The following is a 17,277-nucleotide window of genomic DNA, read 5'->3' as shown; positions in this document are numbered from 1 at the left end:
AAGCTCAACTCCGACGCGCGTCAAGCCAACCCGTGCGTCAACCCAACCCCAACCGGTATGAACGTGTGCTTACTGGACTCTATAATCTCTCGCTGCGCTTGACGTCTCCGCTGTGCTTTACAAAGATGCCGAGCCGCTGCCGACTACGTCAACGTGGCTTTTGAATTTAGATAAATGGGGCAACTTGAGAAAATTGTAAATATTATGGAACACACTTAATTGACCCGTACAATTTATACTTAATGAAGCAATAATTATATAATTAGTCTCAATTGATCGCAATATTTCCAACACACCCAGTTGGCGCATACGCAAAATTCACAATAAATTTACGCAATATTTCAGGTGAACATGAGAAATTGGATTCGCTGTCATCTATGGAAAAACTATTTATTGCAGTCAAATTTTCCATTGTTCCTCGGACAATTTATATCAGGGAACAGTCTGATACATGGCCAGTGGCTTCACATTGGCTTGAAAAGTTTGTGAAATCCTTGCTTCTGTCTATCAGTTTTATTGGTACCTACCGAATTCACGCTAAATTTTCTTGACACAACTTAATCTTAAAAGCCAAGCACACAGAACGAAGTCATGGTTTCGTCTTGATCTCGAATGACCCGCAACCCAATAACACCTTTCTATGTTGGATAAATTATTACAGTGGCAAATACCTTCGTGCAGAGTGTAGGCAAACGGTTTTCAGTGGCTTAAAAGAGATTTGCCTGCAATGCGCTACCGATTATTCAGACCCTATACTTCATCAATGATTCATCGATGACTGCCACCTATACTCGTCTCCCTCTCGATTTATTGAGGTTTTATTGTCGATTTTTGACAGATCTGGCTACCCACTTTTACGCCACCTATAAACTGCTATTGCCACCTATAATCATCGGTGCACCACCCTTAATTTTTATTTGGGCATAAAAACATAGGTGCTCCACTCTTAATTTTTATTTGGGCAGCTTGCAATTCCCGGAAACAAGCTTTCCCAGACCAGCGGGAAAGACCGGGACACAGACTACATGACGTAGGCCCCACAGAAATCGTTGGAGTCTTAAAGAATTTGATCCGTCGAGAGCATATGCCATTTAACATGATGGTTGCCTGTTTACATGTATCAAACTACATGTAAACAGGCAACTATATACTTGTTCCGGGATACTTCGCAACAGAATGTGAGCATTACATATATTGGAATCCAGTGCCACAGTAAATAAATCATTCATTTAAATAATAATATTATTATTTTAGGCAACCTTAACGCCTCGGTAATCGTAATCACGGTGAAAGCGTGTCGTGTAAAAAAGTCGTGAACCAGAATACTTCATAAATTGCCAAGCAAAAATGCTCCTCAGCACGCTATTGCGCATTATTTGAAAAATTAAAATACTTAACGACAGTAATCGATTCCAAAATTGTACAAATTATTCTCCAAAGGAAATTATGAGGAACTTATAGCGCCAAAATATTTCATGACCACGAAATTCCGGATAAATTGAACAATTAAAAATAATGGACAACAGCGAATTGGGCATAAGATGTTGAGCAAAAATTATTTCGCCAACAAAGATGAATACAATTAATTATATTACCAAACATAATATTGAACATAAATTGTCGTGTATACTTAATGAGACAAATTCGAACATGATCCTTAATCAATCATCGTTCAAAAAAAAAAAATCAGCAAAAACAAAAATCAGCAACTGGTGAATAAAATCTGGTGCCAAAATACTTCACATCAGCAAATGGTTAATAGTATATCATGCCAAAATACTCAGCAAGAGCAAATGATGTATAATGTACCCTAATTCCCGCAGGATGTAGCAGCCAACGTGAGTTTTAGTACTAGTATATTTCACGTGGGCACCGCGTGCGACACCAACAGCACAATTAAAAGGTTCGCCCTCCAGATACACATATGATGTTCCGCAAGCCGCTCCGGCGGTGCGTGTTTCAGGTACACTCAGGGAACCAGCCGACCACTACCAGACCCGGGTACACGTAAGAAGAGTTTGTGGCACCCAGAATAGGCGCCGAGGACTTGATGAGTGTCAGTGTCCTCCCGTCCGCTGTGACAGAACACAGAAATTTCATCGAATGAAGCCGACCACTCCAACGCAAAGTTAGCATCCTATCACTACACTTTTCGGGGCATAATGCAGCCGAATCACTGTTATGAATTACTAAGCTATGAAGTTGCTTTCAAACCGAAAAATGGACTATCAGACCAACTAAAATTGCGTCAAATGGCATCAAATTCTCGTAACAGAAGCGTTTGAAACAATACTAATATGGGTTTTTATATTTTGAACATAGGAATGATAGTTTGCAAATAACTTTACACTGACTTTTTTCAACGGAGGTATGAGTAAACGGACCATTTCCCATAACGCAACGTAAAGTGATTCACAGAGCATCTGATCTTCTGGCTTCATAATTTATTTCTATTATTTATTTTACGTTGCTCCTTCATTTCCTAAGAAAAGCAAATAATGAGTGTGAATTATAAGATAAATGGAGGTAAGTTACAATGCATGAAGCATCGAAAGCAGTGCCGAATTGGTTTGATCTTCTTTTATTCTGATCATAACTCATTGAGACCGAACTCGAGCTTGATCCCGAATTGTTAATGTTCCTGAGAAGTTTTCCTGACAAGCAAGATTTATACATTCATACGAGATTTGTATAAATTATACGAATATTCATCCGTGAATTATTTGTAAATATTCATTCGTGATTAGTTTAGATTGAATTATATACATTTTATCAAGTTAATATATAGCTCATTATCTGTATCCCAATGTTCCTCTTAGATTATGGGGCTAAATATTTTAACATGAAGGTAGTTGCGCAATTTCTTATTTTATTTTAAATAATTTAGTCGAACAGATATTTCTAGCAATCAGAGCCTAGAATTTCTGTCAAATAATTCAAAGTTAAATCAACTTGACTAAGAATTTAAAAGCAAAGTCCACATAAAATTCATATCTTTATAGAAAACGTTTCGGAGACCAGCTCCATTGTCAGTTCGTAGAATCTAGAATCACAAATCAGAAGTCACAAATTAATACATTGGAAGCAAAGTACGAAATTAAAAACCTTAATTCACAAATAATAGACGTAACCAAAAACTATCTATTCACAATTTCAAGGGGATAGGAGTTAACAGCTGAATTCAAACTGGGCCTAAGTTTAAAGATGTACAATGGTTCTAAAATGCACAAATCGGATGTCCCGGAGGTGGAAGCTAACACCCTAGTCACTGTCAGAAATAGGGGCATCACACTGCTCGGCGTGAGCGCGCACAGCTGAATGAGGGGGGTGCGATAGCAACTGTCCGGTTCTACAACTCCTGCCCTTATGCTCAGAGACCCTGGAATAAAGATTGCGTGACATCATCCCTACGTACGCAGATGCACATCGTGCACAACAATATTGATAAACCAAGGACGATCGCATGTGAACAGGCAGCATATCTTAATATCTAAAGAAAGAACCAATTGTGAAATTGTTTACTAGCACAATATGAAGATTGACATTTGGAAGTATCTATTGAAAAAGACTTAATTTTCCTGATATAGCTAAGGACGCAGGGCCAAAGTATGAATAAAAACAATAAATAACTTTCATACTATCGCGCTCAGGAGCAACCTCACTGTATCGCTTCGACATTAATTTCTTGATTTGGGTAAAAACCAAACTTGCCGGAAATCCATTAAGCGAGAAAATATTATTGCGTAAAAATTCAAATTCAGCGTGCATAGCATGGTATGTAGAACAAATGCGAAAACCTCTGTGTTATAATGTTAGAAGCCCATTTAACTTGAATCGGAACGAACAAAAACTAAAGAAACTGGTACTTAGGCCGGTGAAAGTCGGTTTTCGGTACACAGAAGTCAGAAAACGGCCATTAGATTTGGTAACATTGCAATCGAGGAAGGACAAACTATTGTTAGATTCAAGCTCCATAGTGAATTTTATAGAATTATGTTGTGAGTTTACAAAATCGTCACAACATAATTCTATCAAATTTACTATGGAGCTTGAATCTAACAATAGTTTGTCCTTCCTCGATTGCAATGTTACCAAATCTAATGGCCGTTTTCTGACTTCTGTGTACCGAAAACCGACTTTCACCGGCCTAAGTACCAGTTTCTTTAGTTTTTGTTCGTTCCGATTCAAGTTAAATGGGCTTCAAACATTATTACACAGAGGTTTTCGCATTTGTTCTACATACCATGCTATGCACGCTGAATTTGAATTTTTACGCAATAATATTTTCTCGCTTAATGGATTTCCGGCAAGTTTTTAACCCAAATCAAGAAATTCATGTTGAAGCGATACAGTGAGGTTGCTCCTGAGCGCGATGATAGGACAGTTATTTATTGTTCTTTTCCATACCTCGGCCCCGCGTCCGAAGCTATGTCAAGAGAATTAAAAGTCTTGTTCAATAGATACTTCCCAAATGTCAAAATCTTCATATTGTGCTGGTAAACAATTTCACAATCGGTTCTTTCTTTAGATATAAAGATTTGCTCTCTGTTCATATGCGATCGTCCCTGGTTTATCAATATTGTTGTGCACGATGTGCATCTGCGTACGTCGGGATGACGTCACGCAATCTTTATTCCAGGGTCTCTGAGCATGAGGGCAGGAGTTGTAGAACCGGACAGTTGCTATCGCGCCCCCCTCATTCAGCTGTGCGCGCTCACGCCGAGCAGTAAGATGTCCCTATTTCTGACAGTGACTTTTGAGTGTTAGCTTCCACCTCCAGGACTTCCGATTTGCGCATTTTAGAATCATTGCACATCTTTAAACTTAGGCCCAAGTTTGAATTCAGCTGTTAACTCCAATCCCCTTGAAATTGTGAATAGATAGTATTTTTGTTCTGTCTATTACTTGTAAATTTAGGTTTTTAATTTCGTACTGTGCTTCCAATGTATTAATTTGTGACTTCTGATTTGTGATTCTAGATTCTACGAACTGACGATAGAGCTGGTCTTCGAATTGTTTTCTATAAAGATATGAATTTTTGTGGACTTTTCTTTTCTTTTAAATTCTTAGTTAATTTGCGATTTAAGCAAACAAGTGATATCAATTCTCAAAATCCACTTACTGTCGTATCTGTTTAATTAACGAAGAAATAACATGAATATTTAGCATATAATACAGTATATGGCTTTATAACAAAAAATCAATCGCAAGACTCGAGCGTGGATCAAAAGCCGCCATGAGCACATCTGTGTCAAAACTTACAGAAAAAAACAATGAGCAACATCACGCAGTTGTAGTCGGAGCAGCGATAAAAGGCCTCGGAGAGGGGGTTATACCCATTGTATAAGTCGTGCCCGTAGACGTCCACGCCTTTGACAACCACAAGTTCGCAACCTAACGTACGGAAAAGCAATCAGAGATTCATTTATGTATGAATAATGCTTTCAGTCATCTGTTTATTCATGGAAAAAATTACAACGTAACGAACAATAAGAAAGTAGTCAAACAACTATAATTAGTTCAAACTCGTATTTTTATGGCTCCCTAACTCGAATATAACTTGCATGATATGTCAGAAAATTGAAACGCATGCGAATAGATCACAATGATACTTAGATAAGAATTGGGTTTTTGCATCAATAAGTTTGAAAGGAATGTTATTTACCAATTTACGTAAAAAATTTTTAGTTTAATTCATTAGAAATTAATTGTCTAACTCAGGCCCTTTTTGCGGCGTAGAATCTAAACGATATTAACAAGACACAACTTCATAACCTAGATCATGAAAACTTAAAATATTCAAATATTTTTAAAAACTTTTTAGATTTTTCAACTTCTTCAGGAAAGGAAAGTACGGATTGATGTCTCTTATGGACGCGTGGAATCATTAATTTGTAGCTTTTCCAACCACCACATTGGCGGTAACAGCCATTAATTGCAACAACACGAGTTTTTTTAATCAAATAGGTGAGCATTTGCGTACAACTGTAGATGGTATAACATGCATCACGCTTTTTATAGTCCCATGAGGTTGCATGAGCTGAGTCTGTGTGTCGGTCTGTGTCTAGCATGTGTTGTCTGAGAGCGCAGCCGTGAGTCACAAATTTAAATCTTAAACTAGCCTGGGAATACTAGGTTCTGGGTTATACAACGTGTCTCACTTCTTTACAGAACAAAGATGCAAGAAATGGCCGCTAAAAAAGTTAAAATTTATAAAAAGAACATTTTAAGATGTTGGTAATTGTTTTTTTAACGTCTGTCTATTATATTCTACGATTTAGCAAATCCTAATCGCAAGTATAAATGAAAAATATGGTGATTCAAGAAAAGATATAGTATTTATTCTAAGTTTTAGTCTGATTTGTTTTGTGTTACATTAACAGATCGAGGACGTTAAATATTAAAAAAATATATCAATACTAACTTTTGCCTTGACTGCGCTTGTCAAGATAGAGCTGTGCGCCGGAGCAGATATAACCTGGCAGGGGCAGGACACCGGGGTTGTACGGCAGCTCGGTCTCCAGAGAGTACGGCACACAAACTTTTGCTGCATTGCACGGGTTGCTAGCACAAGGATCCTGTTTCTGAAAATCAATTAGGATATGTTAATCATAATATTTAATTATTGTCACTTAATAGCAGGTTGCTGATAGCAACCGCCGCTGCATTATAACCGCATTGGCGCGAAAGTTTGGCAGGGATCTTCATGCCAATAATATTATATGAAGATAGTGCTAAATTTATTCAAATCTAAGCAAACAAATAACAGTATTGAATGGTTGGTTTGTCATTACGAGGCATCAAAAGAAGCACGTACGACAGCCTAGCTTTAAAACCTTTAGTACTTAGTTCAGCCATCTTGAATTTCATTCTGAGCACTAAGGCCCGTAATGCTTGGGGCATGGAAGATGCAGAAAAAGTCGTGCCCGCGTTACTGTACAGAGCCGAGGCGCAACAACCGATCATTAATTCTTATTACTCCTCCATTATCCGTTGTCGTTCAGTTTGAACGTCGCTCTTTGGTTTTATTGTACGATTGCTCTCAATGTATTAAAAAGTTTTTATTCTATTGTGCACAACGCTCCCGTTACCATTGATATTTACTTGTTCACACGTTAGTGCCGCACCCTTAAATCTTAAGATCGAATTAACTCAAACCTTAATTATGGAACATCAAAAAGTTAATGGCCCAATTTTTGCTGTTCACTTTAATGGCCTTATACGTGCAGTTACAAGATCAAACTAACTCGTACGAAGCGCTCCTGCTAAAAGAAGCTCTTGCTGAGAATTTGATTCCTTCTTCCTCAGGAATACGTTCTTTTTTCTCAAATTTCTGAAATATTCAGTATAATAGTATTTTTCTCGAACCGTTAACCCACTACTTAGGATTCCGAATAAAAATATTATAGTGGAATAATTACACTAGCGTTGGAATATTCCCAATAATATCAACTATTTTTTTCATGCTAAGTACTAGTGCCCATACAAATGAGTTTAATTATTATTGATGAATGACACGTTGGACCTGTTCCCTTTTGCTTCATTTAGTTCATTTTTAAAATATTGTTTCCTCGCCTGCAAGTCGATACATGAGCGAATAATTTTGAAACAGCTACTCTATGGCACTCGAACAAGCCTCACATTGTGTTTTGAGGTTGTTTGTTCAAACCTCCATTAGGCTTACTCGGTAAAATTTTTCATTGTTTCTACTTATGCTACTGTAGCATACACATGATACTGAATTTCATGCTGAATCAGCTTACAAATTATCTATACCAAGTAGCCGAGCTCACCAGTCAGTCACATATTAAATGAATTACATCAGTGATAGCGTAAACCAAATGTTGTTATTAGAGCAATAAAACACCCAACTTTCATGTCTACCCATATTTTGGGTACGGCGCCAAATATCTTTCGGCAATGAGTCGCTTGTATGGATAACGGATTTCAAGCGTAGTATGCGGCTTCTAGCTCTGAGGCTAATTAAAGTTAATGCATGGTGAAGCTGGGCGTTGGCTTCAGGGCTTATTTAGGAATGAAATTTGAGGCCTACGGCTGCGCCCACCATATTTTCGAGACCGAAAAGGCTTAACGGCAGCAACGACGGCCGTTCCTCGGATTACGTACTGCAAAGTCAAACACTCAACTAAAACACAAGGAGGAAAGCTAATAGATGAATTACCGTCAAAAGAAGCGCCGGGTTAGATCTACCGAGGACAAGAAAAATGGCACACACCAATCCATGCAAAGAACAAAATTACCGTCGAGGGAACAAAATTACCGTCAAAGAACAAAATTACCGAGGGCTGTTCCACATGTCGGTGATTCGAAGCGAGAAGAAATGTTGTCGCTTGGAGAAGTTGCAGCGCAGTCTTTTCAGTTTAAAGCCGTGGCCCCTGGTGTTGGTTCTTGTTTCAAATTCTAGTAATCCTTCGGGACCTTGTACAAACCATGAGTATACTTGTATACTTCAATGAGGTCCCCACGCAGACGTCGATAACTGAGGCTTGGAAGCTTCATAATCTTTAATTTTTCTTCATAAGACTTGCCTTTCAGGCCTGGAATTATCCTTGTTGCATGTCTTTGAACATTCTCTATTATATTTTTGTCCTTTTCAAATCTCAGTGACCACACAACGTTTCCAAACTCTAGATTCGGGCGCACGACAGCAACAAACAACTGCTTCATCGCTTCTGCATCTAGGAACTCGTAAGAGCGTCTGATTAGTCCAAGAAGTTTGTTGAATGTATTAGCTTGCATTTCAACATGCTTAAAATTTTTCAGCTCCTTGTCGACACAAACTCCATATTTTTTCACAATAGACTTTTCAATCATTACTCTCTCGTTGCAACCATGTCTTTTCTTACTGTAATCTTGCTGTTCATTGTTCTTCCCGAGGTGAAGTACTTTAAACTTGTCAGCATTAAACCGCAGCTGCCACGTATCAGCCAAGTTAACTAAACTGTCAAGATCATCTTGCAATTGCGCTTTATTTGACGCATCTTTCACTGTATTATAAATTTTTGTGTCGTCGGCATACATGGAGCACACGCTAGACACTACTTCTAGCAGATCGTTTATAAAATCAACGAACCAAATAGGCCCAAGAACGCTTCCTTGCTGCACGCCACTGCGCATTGATGCCCAGTCTGACACGGTTCCGTTAATACTGACACGTTGTCATCTACCTACTAGAAAATCTCTGATCCATTAGAGTACGTTTCCCTCAATTCCCAAAGACTTCACTTTACGCAACAGCCGCTCATGCGGAACACTGTCAAATGCTTTGGCAAAATCGAGGTACAATGCATCCACTGCTTCCTTTTCGTCCAGCAGGCGAGTCCAATCGTTCAACGTAGACAATAAGTTAGTGGTGCAGGATCTACCGGCAATAAAACCATGTTGACATTCTGATAGTAGATGGTGAACAATCAAGTGATCGATAATCCTATCCCTCAACAAATTTCGTTACCTTGCAAACAACACTTGTCAGACTGACAGGGCGATAAATACCGGGGCAACTTTTGTCACCTTTTTTGAACAATGGTGTTACTTGAGCTTTTTTCCAATCGGAAAAAAGCGTTCAAAGTTTTTTGAAAGAATACAATGGGCCGGCCAGAGCGGTTGCTAATTCTTTGAGCAATCTGGGATGGAAGCCGTCTGGTCCACATAACTTGTTGGGATTTAGAGCTACCAGAATACACGCTTGGGAACCTCTTCTTCGTGTATTTCAAAACCTGTTAACTTCGAGAGAACTGGGCGCTCCATATATCTGGAATACTGTTCAAGTCCTAATCTGTGAACACACTTCTGAAGAACTGATTAAGAACGTTAGACTTGCAAAGAACGTAACAAATGACATTGATCATGATCTAATGATAACCATTGTTTGCAGGTCTCTACCGGTGAATGTCACATATTACATGATCTAACTCCTGTTCTTGAACGCCTTATTCCTGGCATTGTTAGAAGCCGTCATTTTGGCTATTAGATCCATTATTCTCAGACTGGTGCTGAGTTTTAACTTATATCTGGCCATCATTCCTTCTGCTGATTGCAACGCCCTATGACCCCTTTACTGAAATAAACTACCTTCGTAATCTTATTGCGGCCTTTTACTCTCATTAGTGGGACTGCCGCCCAAGTCTCATTAATTACCAACCCCGCTAAAGTACTAGCAGCTGTTACCCGTTAAAGTCACAAGAGTCATCGGACTGATCCAAAAATTTGTCTAGAAGCTATTAACCTAGTTCAATTTCCCTGTGATAAATAAAATTTACATGGTGACTTATATGTTGGGATTGAGGCCCAGACTCACAAAGCGGTAAATTCTGAGTACGATTTAATTGTGACTGCGGCGAACCCGGATAAATTTCAATGGGATTGTTTCATTCACTAGGTTCGATCTAACTCCACACGTGAATAAGATATCAATCTAAATTTTTTTATGTCTATCCAGTTTTTTACTTGCCTACAGCAACTCCGCAACCGTCCTAAAAAATATGTAAGCTTTATATTACAACATTTATGATGACTTAAATTTGCGCACATTCATGTTTATGTATTGTACTAAACATTCTATTTTTTAAATTGTCTTTTGGTTGAAATATTTAATTTCCACTGATCGGTGGGTATACCAGGCATTTCTCGATCAGCCTCCTTAATGTGATATTGGCATTTACACACATGAGGGTACACACTACACACAGATGTCGTAAATTACTCTGCTGCCGCTACACGAGGATTCTTGTGGTCGAACGGACATCGGCGAGAGGCAACTGACGCTTGATGGCAGCCCGTGATGCTAATGATTTACAAAGACTTGCCCGTACAAAGACAAAGAGTAAAAACTTGCCGATCTGAGAAGTATGCTAGGATTTCATAACGTAGTCCAGAATACCGCGCTCTGATCCTTCGCCGCTATGCCAACTAAAAGCCTTACAATCAAAACTCGCACAAGTGCACGAAGCGGCGCATGCATTGGTGGGTTATCGGAGGCCCAGCTGGGCCTTTAGCAACGCGTTATCGGAGAGATGAATTTCAAATTCATGGTAACAAAATGTGTTAAAATCGTAACGACTAATTTAATTTTCATATGAGAGTCAGAACTTCGATTATCAGAACTTCGATTATGAGAACTTTGATTATCAGAACTTTGATCATCAGAACTTCGATTATCAGAACTTAGATTATGAGAACTTACAGGTGGTGGCGGTACCATGGAGTAATAGGCCCAGCCTGGAGCAGCCACAAGAGTCGTCAAGTTGTTCATCAGCTCACACGCACCGCCTGCAAACCAGACATAATAATTGAGTGGTTCTAATGTCCGGCCATAATAAAAAAACCTACTCAACCCATGAAAAATTGATCTCATTTCAATTATCTTAGGCGTTTCAATTAACATATCCGCCTATACAATTTTATTTTGCTTGAATAAGGAGTTACACCCGAATACAACATTATCACGCGGAGTGATTTATCGGATTTAATAACATTGAAAAAATTAAAGACCTAGCGAATGCTACCATACAGCGATTCCTTAGAAATATGAAAAGACATATAATAAGAATTCCTATAGATATGTGCTTAACATTTGTGAGGTCAACATTTGAGAGCTCAATGGTAAACAGAGTGTGACAAAAAGGCACACGGGTGTCGAAAGAAAATTATGTTTCCATCAACTGTACAAGATTATTTTTAATCGCTAATTGTCACATTGAATATGTTTTTAGGGAGGAAAAGAAGCTGTACTATGACAATCTCTAGCATGGAAATTCAAAGTGAATATTTTTGCATTATTGTCATCCATCTTGCTCAATAGTGATGTATTGTCTGTCTCAATAGTGATGTATTGTCTGGCTCCATAGTGATGTATTGTCTGGCTCAATAGTGATGGATTGTCTGGCTCAATAGTGATGTATTGTCTGGCATATTAGTGATGTATTGTCTGGCTCAATAGTGCTGTATAGTCTGGCTCTATAGTGATGTATTGTCTGGCTCAATAGTGATGTATTGTCTGGCTCAATAGTGATGTATTGTCTGGCATATTAGTGATGTATTGTCTGGCTCAATAGTGCTGTATAGTCTGGCTCTATAGTGATGTATTGTCTGGCTCAATAGTGATGTATTGTCTGGCTCAATAGTGATGTATTGTCTGGCTCAATAGTGATGTATTGTCTAGCTCAATAGTGATGTATTGTCTGCATATTAGTGATGTATTGTCTGGCTTAATAGTGATGTATTGTCTGGCTCAATAGTGATGTATTGCCTAGCTCAATAGTGATGTATTGTCTGGCTCAATAGTGATGTATTGTCTGGCTCAATAGTGATGTATTGTCTGGCGCAATAGTGATGTATTGTCTGGCTCTATAGTGATGTATTATCTGGCTCAATAGCGATGTTAGATTTCATTTTCATGGCTACTACATTATAGCATGAAAATGTCCTCCATAAAATGGCTTGCTAACGTTCACTCGAGGGCTCTGCTATAAGGTCCATTGCTAATTCATTTCAAATGAGCAGGCTTTTAATATTTGCATGAAACAGAAAAGGTTACTAAGGGAAATCATTCCGATTAAATCACTACATCTCATGTTCTATGAAGAATCTCTCATACCAAGTTCTCTCTCACTATTTATTGATTAATTTGTTTGTCGATCAATGATAGCAGCGCACTTCTTGAGCATTGGACACCAATTTAAACTGAGGCTAGTTGAGCTACTGGTTAAGGGTACATCACCTTTGTAGTTGAAGTAGAAACAGCGTGGCGCAGCATCGCCGCACAATCGCAAGCACTCCAGTGGACGGCTCACTTTTGTGCTCAGCAGAGGACTTCCAGAGAAGCGCTTTCCATTTCCTGAAATTGTTTTTTAACATGAAATTTAGAAGGTAAATTTTAATTAAGATAAGAATAATTTGATATCTTAGGACAGTGATGTAGAATGAAAGAATTCAACTTCCTTAAATGATAACACTTTTTCCTAAATTGCATCTGAACCACATTCTTATAATTCCCGCCGCATGGATTCCTCGCGTGCTTCCACACGTGCAGTACTACGAATTCTACGTGATAAAGAAATTATTGAAGTACTGTTCAAGCTGAACCGTTTGTTGCATGAACAAAAATCAGTGAACACAAATGGCTTCAAACTCAGCACTCAAAATATATTATTAGATTTTCATAAAAATGGGCATTTACAGATTTCAGGGATTGATAACAGTTTAGTATCTCCAAAAATCCCACCATCTATCCAAAACATCTTCCGGTATGCTCGTTGGCACCCACAGCATGATAGAAGCTAATGGAGTACACATGTGAATCTCTTCAACAATCCCATAATATTTGTCATCAGCAATGAATTAAGTTTCTCACATTTAGAGTCCCTAATATCTTTTGAGTCCATAAAAGTTTTGAAACGTTCCTACTCGAACTCTGATTCCGTTTTGAACAAAAGAAATGAACTGTTAACTGTGATCGGAAACGAGTGTATAGACATTATTTGTATTACAGAGACACTCCCTAAAAATCACGGGGGAAAATTTTACCAGTTGAATTTCAGTTGCCAGGTTTTGATTGCTTTCATAATTTAAACGAAGAGCAGTGTAGTAGAGGCGTAGCTTTGTGTGTTAGAACCTTTTATGGGGCCCAACAAGTTATCAGCAGAGCACCAATCAGCTAGAGAATCAGTGTGGTGTGAGCTCTCTCTAAAAAGCAGGGATAGTCTCCTAAAAGATGTCCTGTATAGATCACCTAACAGTTCCTCTGATAACGATAAAGTACTGAACAGTCGTCTACCAAGCATGACTTTCGGCAGGTCGCATACGTTAATCGTTGGCGACTTTAACCATCCAGAAATAGACTGGGCAGATGAATCCTCTCCAAGGGATACGAGTCACCCTTCATCCTTGTTCATGGCGTCTGTGAGAGACTCATTTTTATTCCAGCACATCACAAAGCCAACCCATTTTAGAGGTAATCAGACTCCAAATACTCTAGACCCAGTGTTTACTAGTGAAGAATCAATGGTAGAAGAGCTTCGCCACGAGGCTCCGTTGGGCAAGTCACCACCAGTCATTGTTTTTCAGTATTATGTGCTATACAGAAAAAACACCTCGGAAGCGTGAACGCTTCAACTTTACAAATGGCGACTATGTTAAACTTCGTGAATTAGTGAGTGCAGCGAACATTTCGGACTGTATTATGAACATGAATGTGTCGGAGTCTTGGTCATTCATCAAGAACATAGTTATGTCTGCAGTTGATGCGTGTGTACCTAAGATAAAGCTCGGTGGAGGCAGAAAAAACACAGTGGATGAACAATACGGTCAAAGCAAAGCTAAAGGCAAAGAGAGAAGCCTACAAGCGTTCTTTACGAACTCGTAGCGATGCTATGTATAACCTGTATGCAAGAGCTCGAAATTAAGCTAAAAAGCTTGTCGCACCGCAGTCAAAAACTTTGAAAAGAATGTTTTTTCAACAACAACTCAAAAAAGAACCCGAAAGCTTCTTTTTGTATGCTAGTTCGAAGTGTAAGACAAGAGACGGTATTGCTGATTTGAATGTAAAGCAACGGAAGATATCTTCTGAGGAGGGAAAGGCCAATGTTCTAAATCAGTTCTTTAGCAGCGTCTTCACAGACGAGGAATTGAACAGTATTCCAACTATTGAGGAGCGGCCAGTGGGCTCGAAGTTAACTAGTTTTGAGATACATGAAGAGGAGGTTCTCAAGTGCCTGGTCTCCCTGAATCCCAACAAGGCATCTGGATCAGACGGTTTCCACAATAGATTACTCAACGAATTAGCAACCGTCCTGGCTGGCTCTTTAACAGTATTCTTTCGAAAAACCTTAATCGAAGGGACTTTACCGGCCGACTGGAAAGAAGCCCAAGTGACACCCCTGTTCAAAAACGGTGACAGAAGTAACCCCGGTAACTACCGTCCTGTAAGTCTTCCTAGTGTTGTGTGTAAGGTGATGGAATCGGTTATGAGGGATAGGATTATCGATCAATTGACTGTTAACCATCTTCTATCGGAATGTCAGCATGGCTTTATTGCCGGCAAATCATGCACCACTAATCTCCTGTCTACCTTGAATAATTGGTTTCGCCTGCTGGACCAAAGGGTGCCAGTGGACGCACCGTACCTCGATTTTGCCAAGGCATTTGATAGTGTTCCGCATGAGCGACTGTTACGTAAAATGAATTCTTTGGGAATGGAGGGAAATGTACTCAAATAGATCAGTTATCATCAGTTGTGTAAAATGTAGTGTCAAATGTAAATGAAATGTAGTAGTGTCAAGCATGTGCTCCATGTATACCGATGACACAAAAGTTTATAATACAGTTAAGGATGCGTCAAATAAAATGCAACTGTAAAATGATCTTGATAGTTTAATTGACTGCGCTGATGCGTGGCAGCTGCGTTTCAATGCTGACAAGTGTAAAGTACTTCACCTTGGCAAGAACAATGAACAGCAAGCTTACAGTATGAGAAGACATGGTTGCAACGAGGGGGTTATGATTGGGAAGTCTTGCGTGGAGTAAGATCTTGGAGTTTGTGTCGACAATGAGCTAAAATTTTCTAGGCATATTGAAACGCAAGTTAATAAATTCAATAAACTGCTTGGGCTGATCAGACGCTCCTACGAGTACCTAGATATAGAAATGATGAAGCTGTTGTTTACCTCTGTCGTGCGCCCGAACCTAGAGTTTGGAAACGTAGTGTGGTCTCCGAGATTTGAAAAGGACAATAATTTAGTTGAGAGTGTTCACAGACGTGCAACAAGGATAATTCCAGGCTTAAAGGGTAAGTCTTATGAAGAAAGATTGAATAATATGGATCTTCCCAGTCTCCGTTATCGTCGCCTGCGTGGTGACCTCATTGAAGCATACAGGTATGCACATGGTTTGTATAAGGTCCCAGAAGGATTACTAGAATTTGAAACAAGAACCAACACCAGGGGCCACAGCTATAAACTAAAAAAACGCGGTGCAACTCATCCATGCGACAACATTTCTTCTCGCTTCGAGTCACCGACATGTGGAACAGCCTCCCTGAAGATATTGTTGACGCTCCGAGTATGAACGCGTTCAAGAATAGACTAGACAAGGCCATGCAGGAGCATATGTTTAGTTTTGAAATGCCTCGTATCCTACGGAACAACTGAAATCTAGAAGCGATTTTAAACCTACCGTCCGTTGAAAAGATTTGATTAAAAGGCCAGTCTAGTCAAGAAAAGAACAAGAATCGGCGACCGGCCTATCCAGGCCTATTCTTCAATGCAGAAGATACTATTCTATACTAACATGAGTAGTGAGTACATTATAAATGTGCTGCTTAACAATATGATACAAGATTATTGTGGCCTGTGGAGCTTCCTCGCTGGTGAAATAGCACATATCTAAATGAAATTTTTATTTTTTTTTGCTGATTTGGATTAAAAGTTAGGGATATATTTTATTATTTCTGTTCTTTTTAGTTGCTTGTTTTCTATTGCTATTTCATTTTTTTCCACTTGCTTGTTTCAGTTTTAGGTAACCGAAACTGATGAAAGTTTATGGGAAGTTCCTAATTTACATAAAATAAAATAGCACCTTGTATCATAATATGCAAATACAAAAACTTTAGAATTAATGATCCAGACCATAAGAGTAAGCTTTCAGGACTGTAATTATTCTCATTCGTCTTATTTAATCACACACAATAGGTTAATTGTAATTGTAGTAATAACGAAATGGATGCACTTTCGTCACGTAATGTTATTCCTTGTTTAAATTTCACATTTACATTGATATCAGAATTAATTGCAAAGCAATAATTGATTAATTAATATCACATGTTGTGGAAAACTTGATTGAAATTTGAGCAATTGAGTAATGATTTGAACTGAATTAATATGAGCATAACATACAGTGGATACATGAATACCATCAAAGACATAATTAACGAGCACCATACAGAGAACTCACCCGAAGACTTAGCAGTGAACGTCGTTGTATTGCCGAGCCCCGACGCGTAGCTGAGATACCAGGCGAAGCAGAGCCCAGCGAGCAGTAGAGGATGGGTCATCATTGTCCTAACATACAAAAATTTTACATTATTCCATGAAAGTGTGGTTATATATTTTATACATTTTTAAGCCAATTAATCAGTTAAGATTGAATACTCAAAAGGTTTTCCAATAAATAATAAGAATATTTACGGTAGATCTTTCCTTCAACAGAGTAAAGAGAAATAACTAGAAATTGAGGCAATGAAGTGAGATTGAGAATAATGAA

At 38.7% G+C, this 17,277-nt stretch overlaps 1 protein-coding gene across 1 annotated transcript; it reads right to left on the bottom strand.

Moving 5' to 3' along the window:
* Window positions 1-1,905: 1,905 nt before the first annotated feature.
* On the bottom strand, window positions 1,906-17,068 carry LOC108670628. Its single transcript, XM_018158098.2, has 6 exons — window positions 16,969-17,068; window positions 12,740-12,856; window positions 11,204-11,289; window positions 6,425-6,584; window positions 5,263-5,394; window positions 1,906-2,075 (listed from the first exon to the last, which is right to left on the bottom strand). The coding sequence occupies exons 1-6, from the start codon at window positions 17,066-17,068 to the stop codon at window positions 1,960-1,962; spliced, it is 711 nt and encodes a 236-aa protein (XP_018013587.1). The 3' UTR covers window positions 1,906-1,959.
* Between the last annotated feature and the right edge of the window lie 209 nt (window positions 17,069-17,277).

This window comes from Hyalella azteca, unplaced genomic scaffold, assembly GCF_000764305.2.
Source record: "Hyalella azteca isolate HAZT.00-mixed unplaced genomic scaffold, Hazt_2.0.2 contig13886, whole genome shotgun sequence".
In the NCBI taxonomy this organism is placed as follows: domain Eukaryota; kingdom Metazoa; phylum Arthropoda; class Malacostraca; order Amphipoda; family Hyalellidae; genus Hyalella; species Hyalella azteca.
This window is presented reverse-complemented; position numbering and strand designations above follow the sequence as displayed.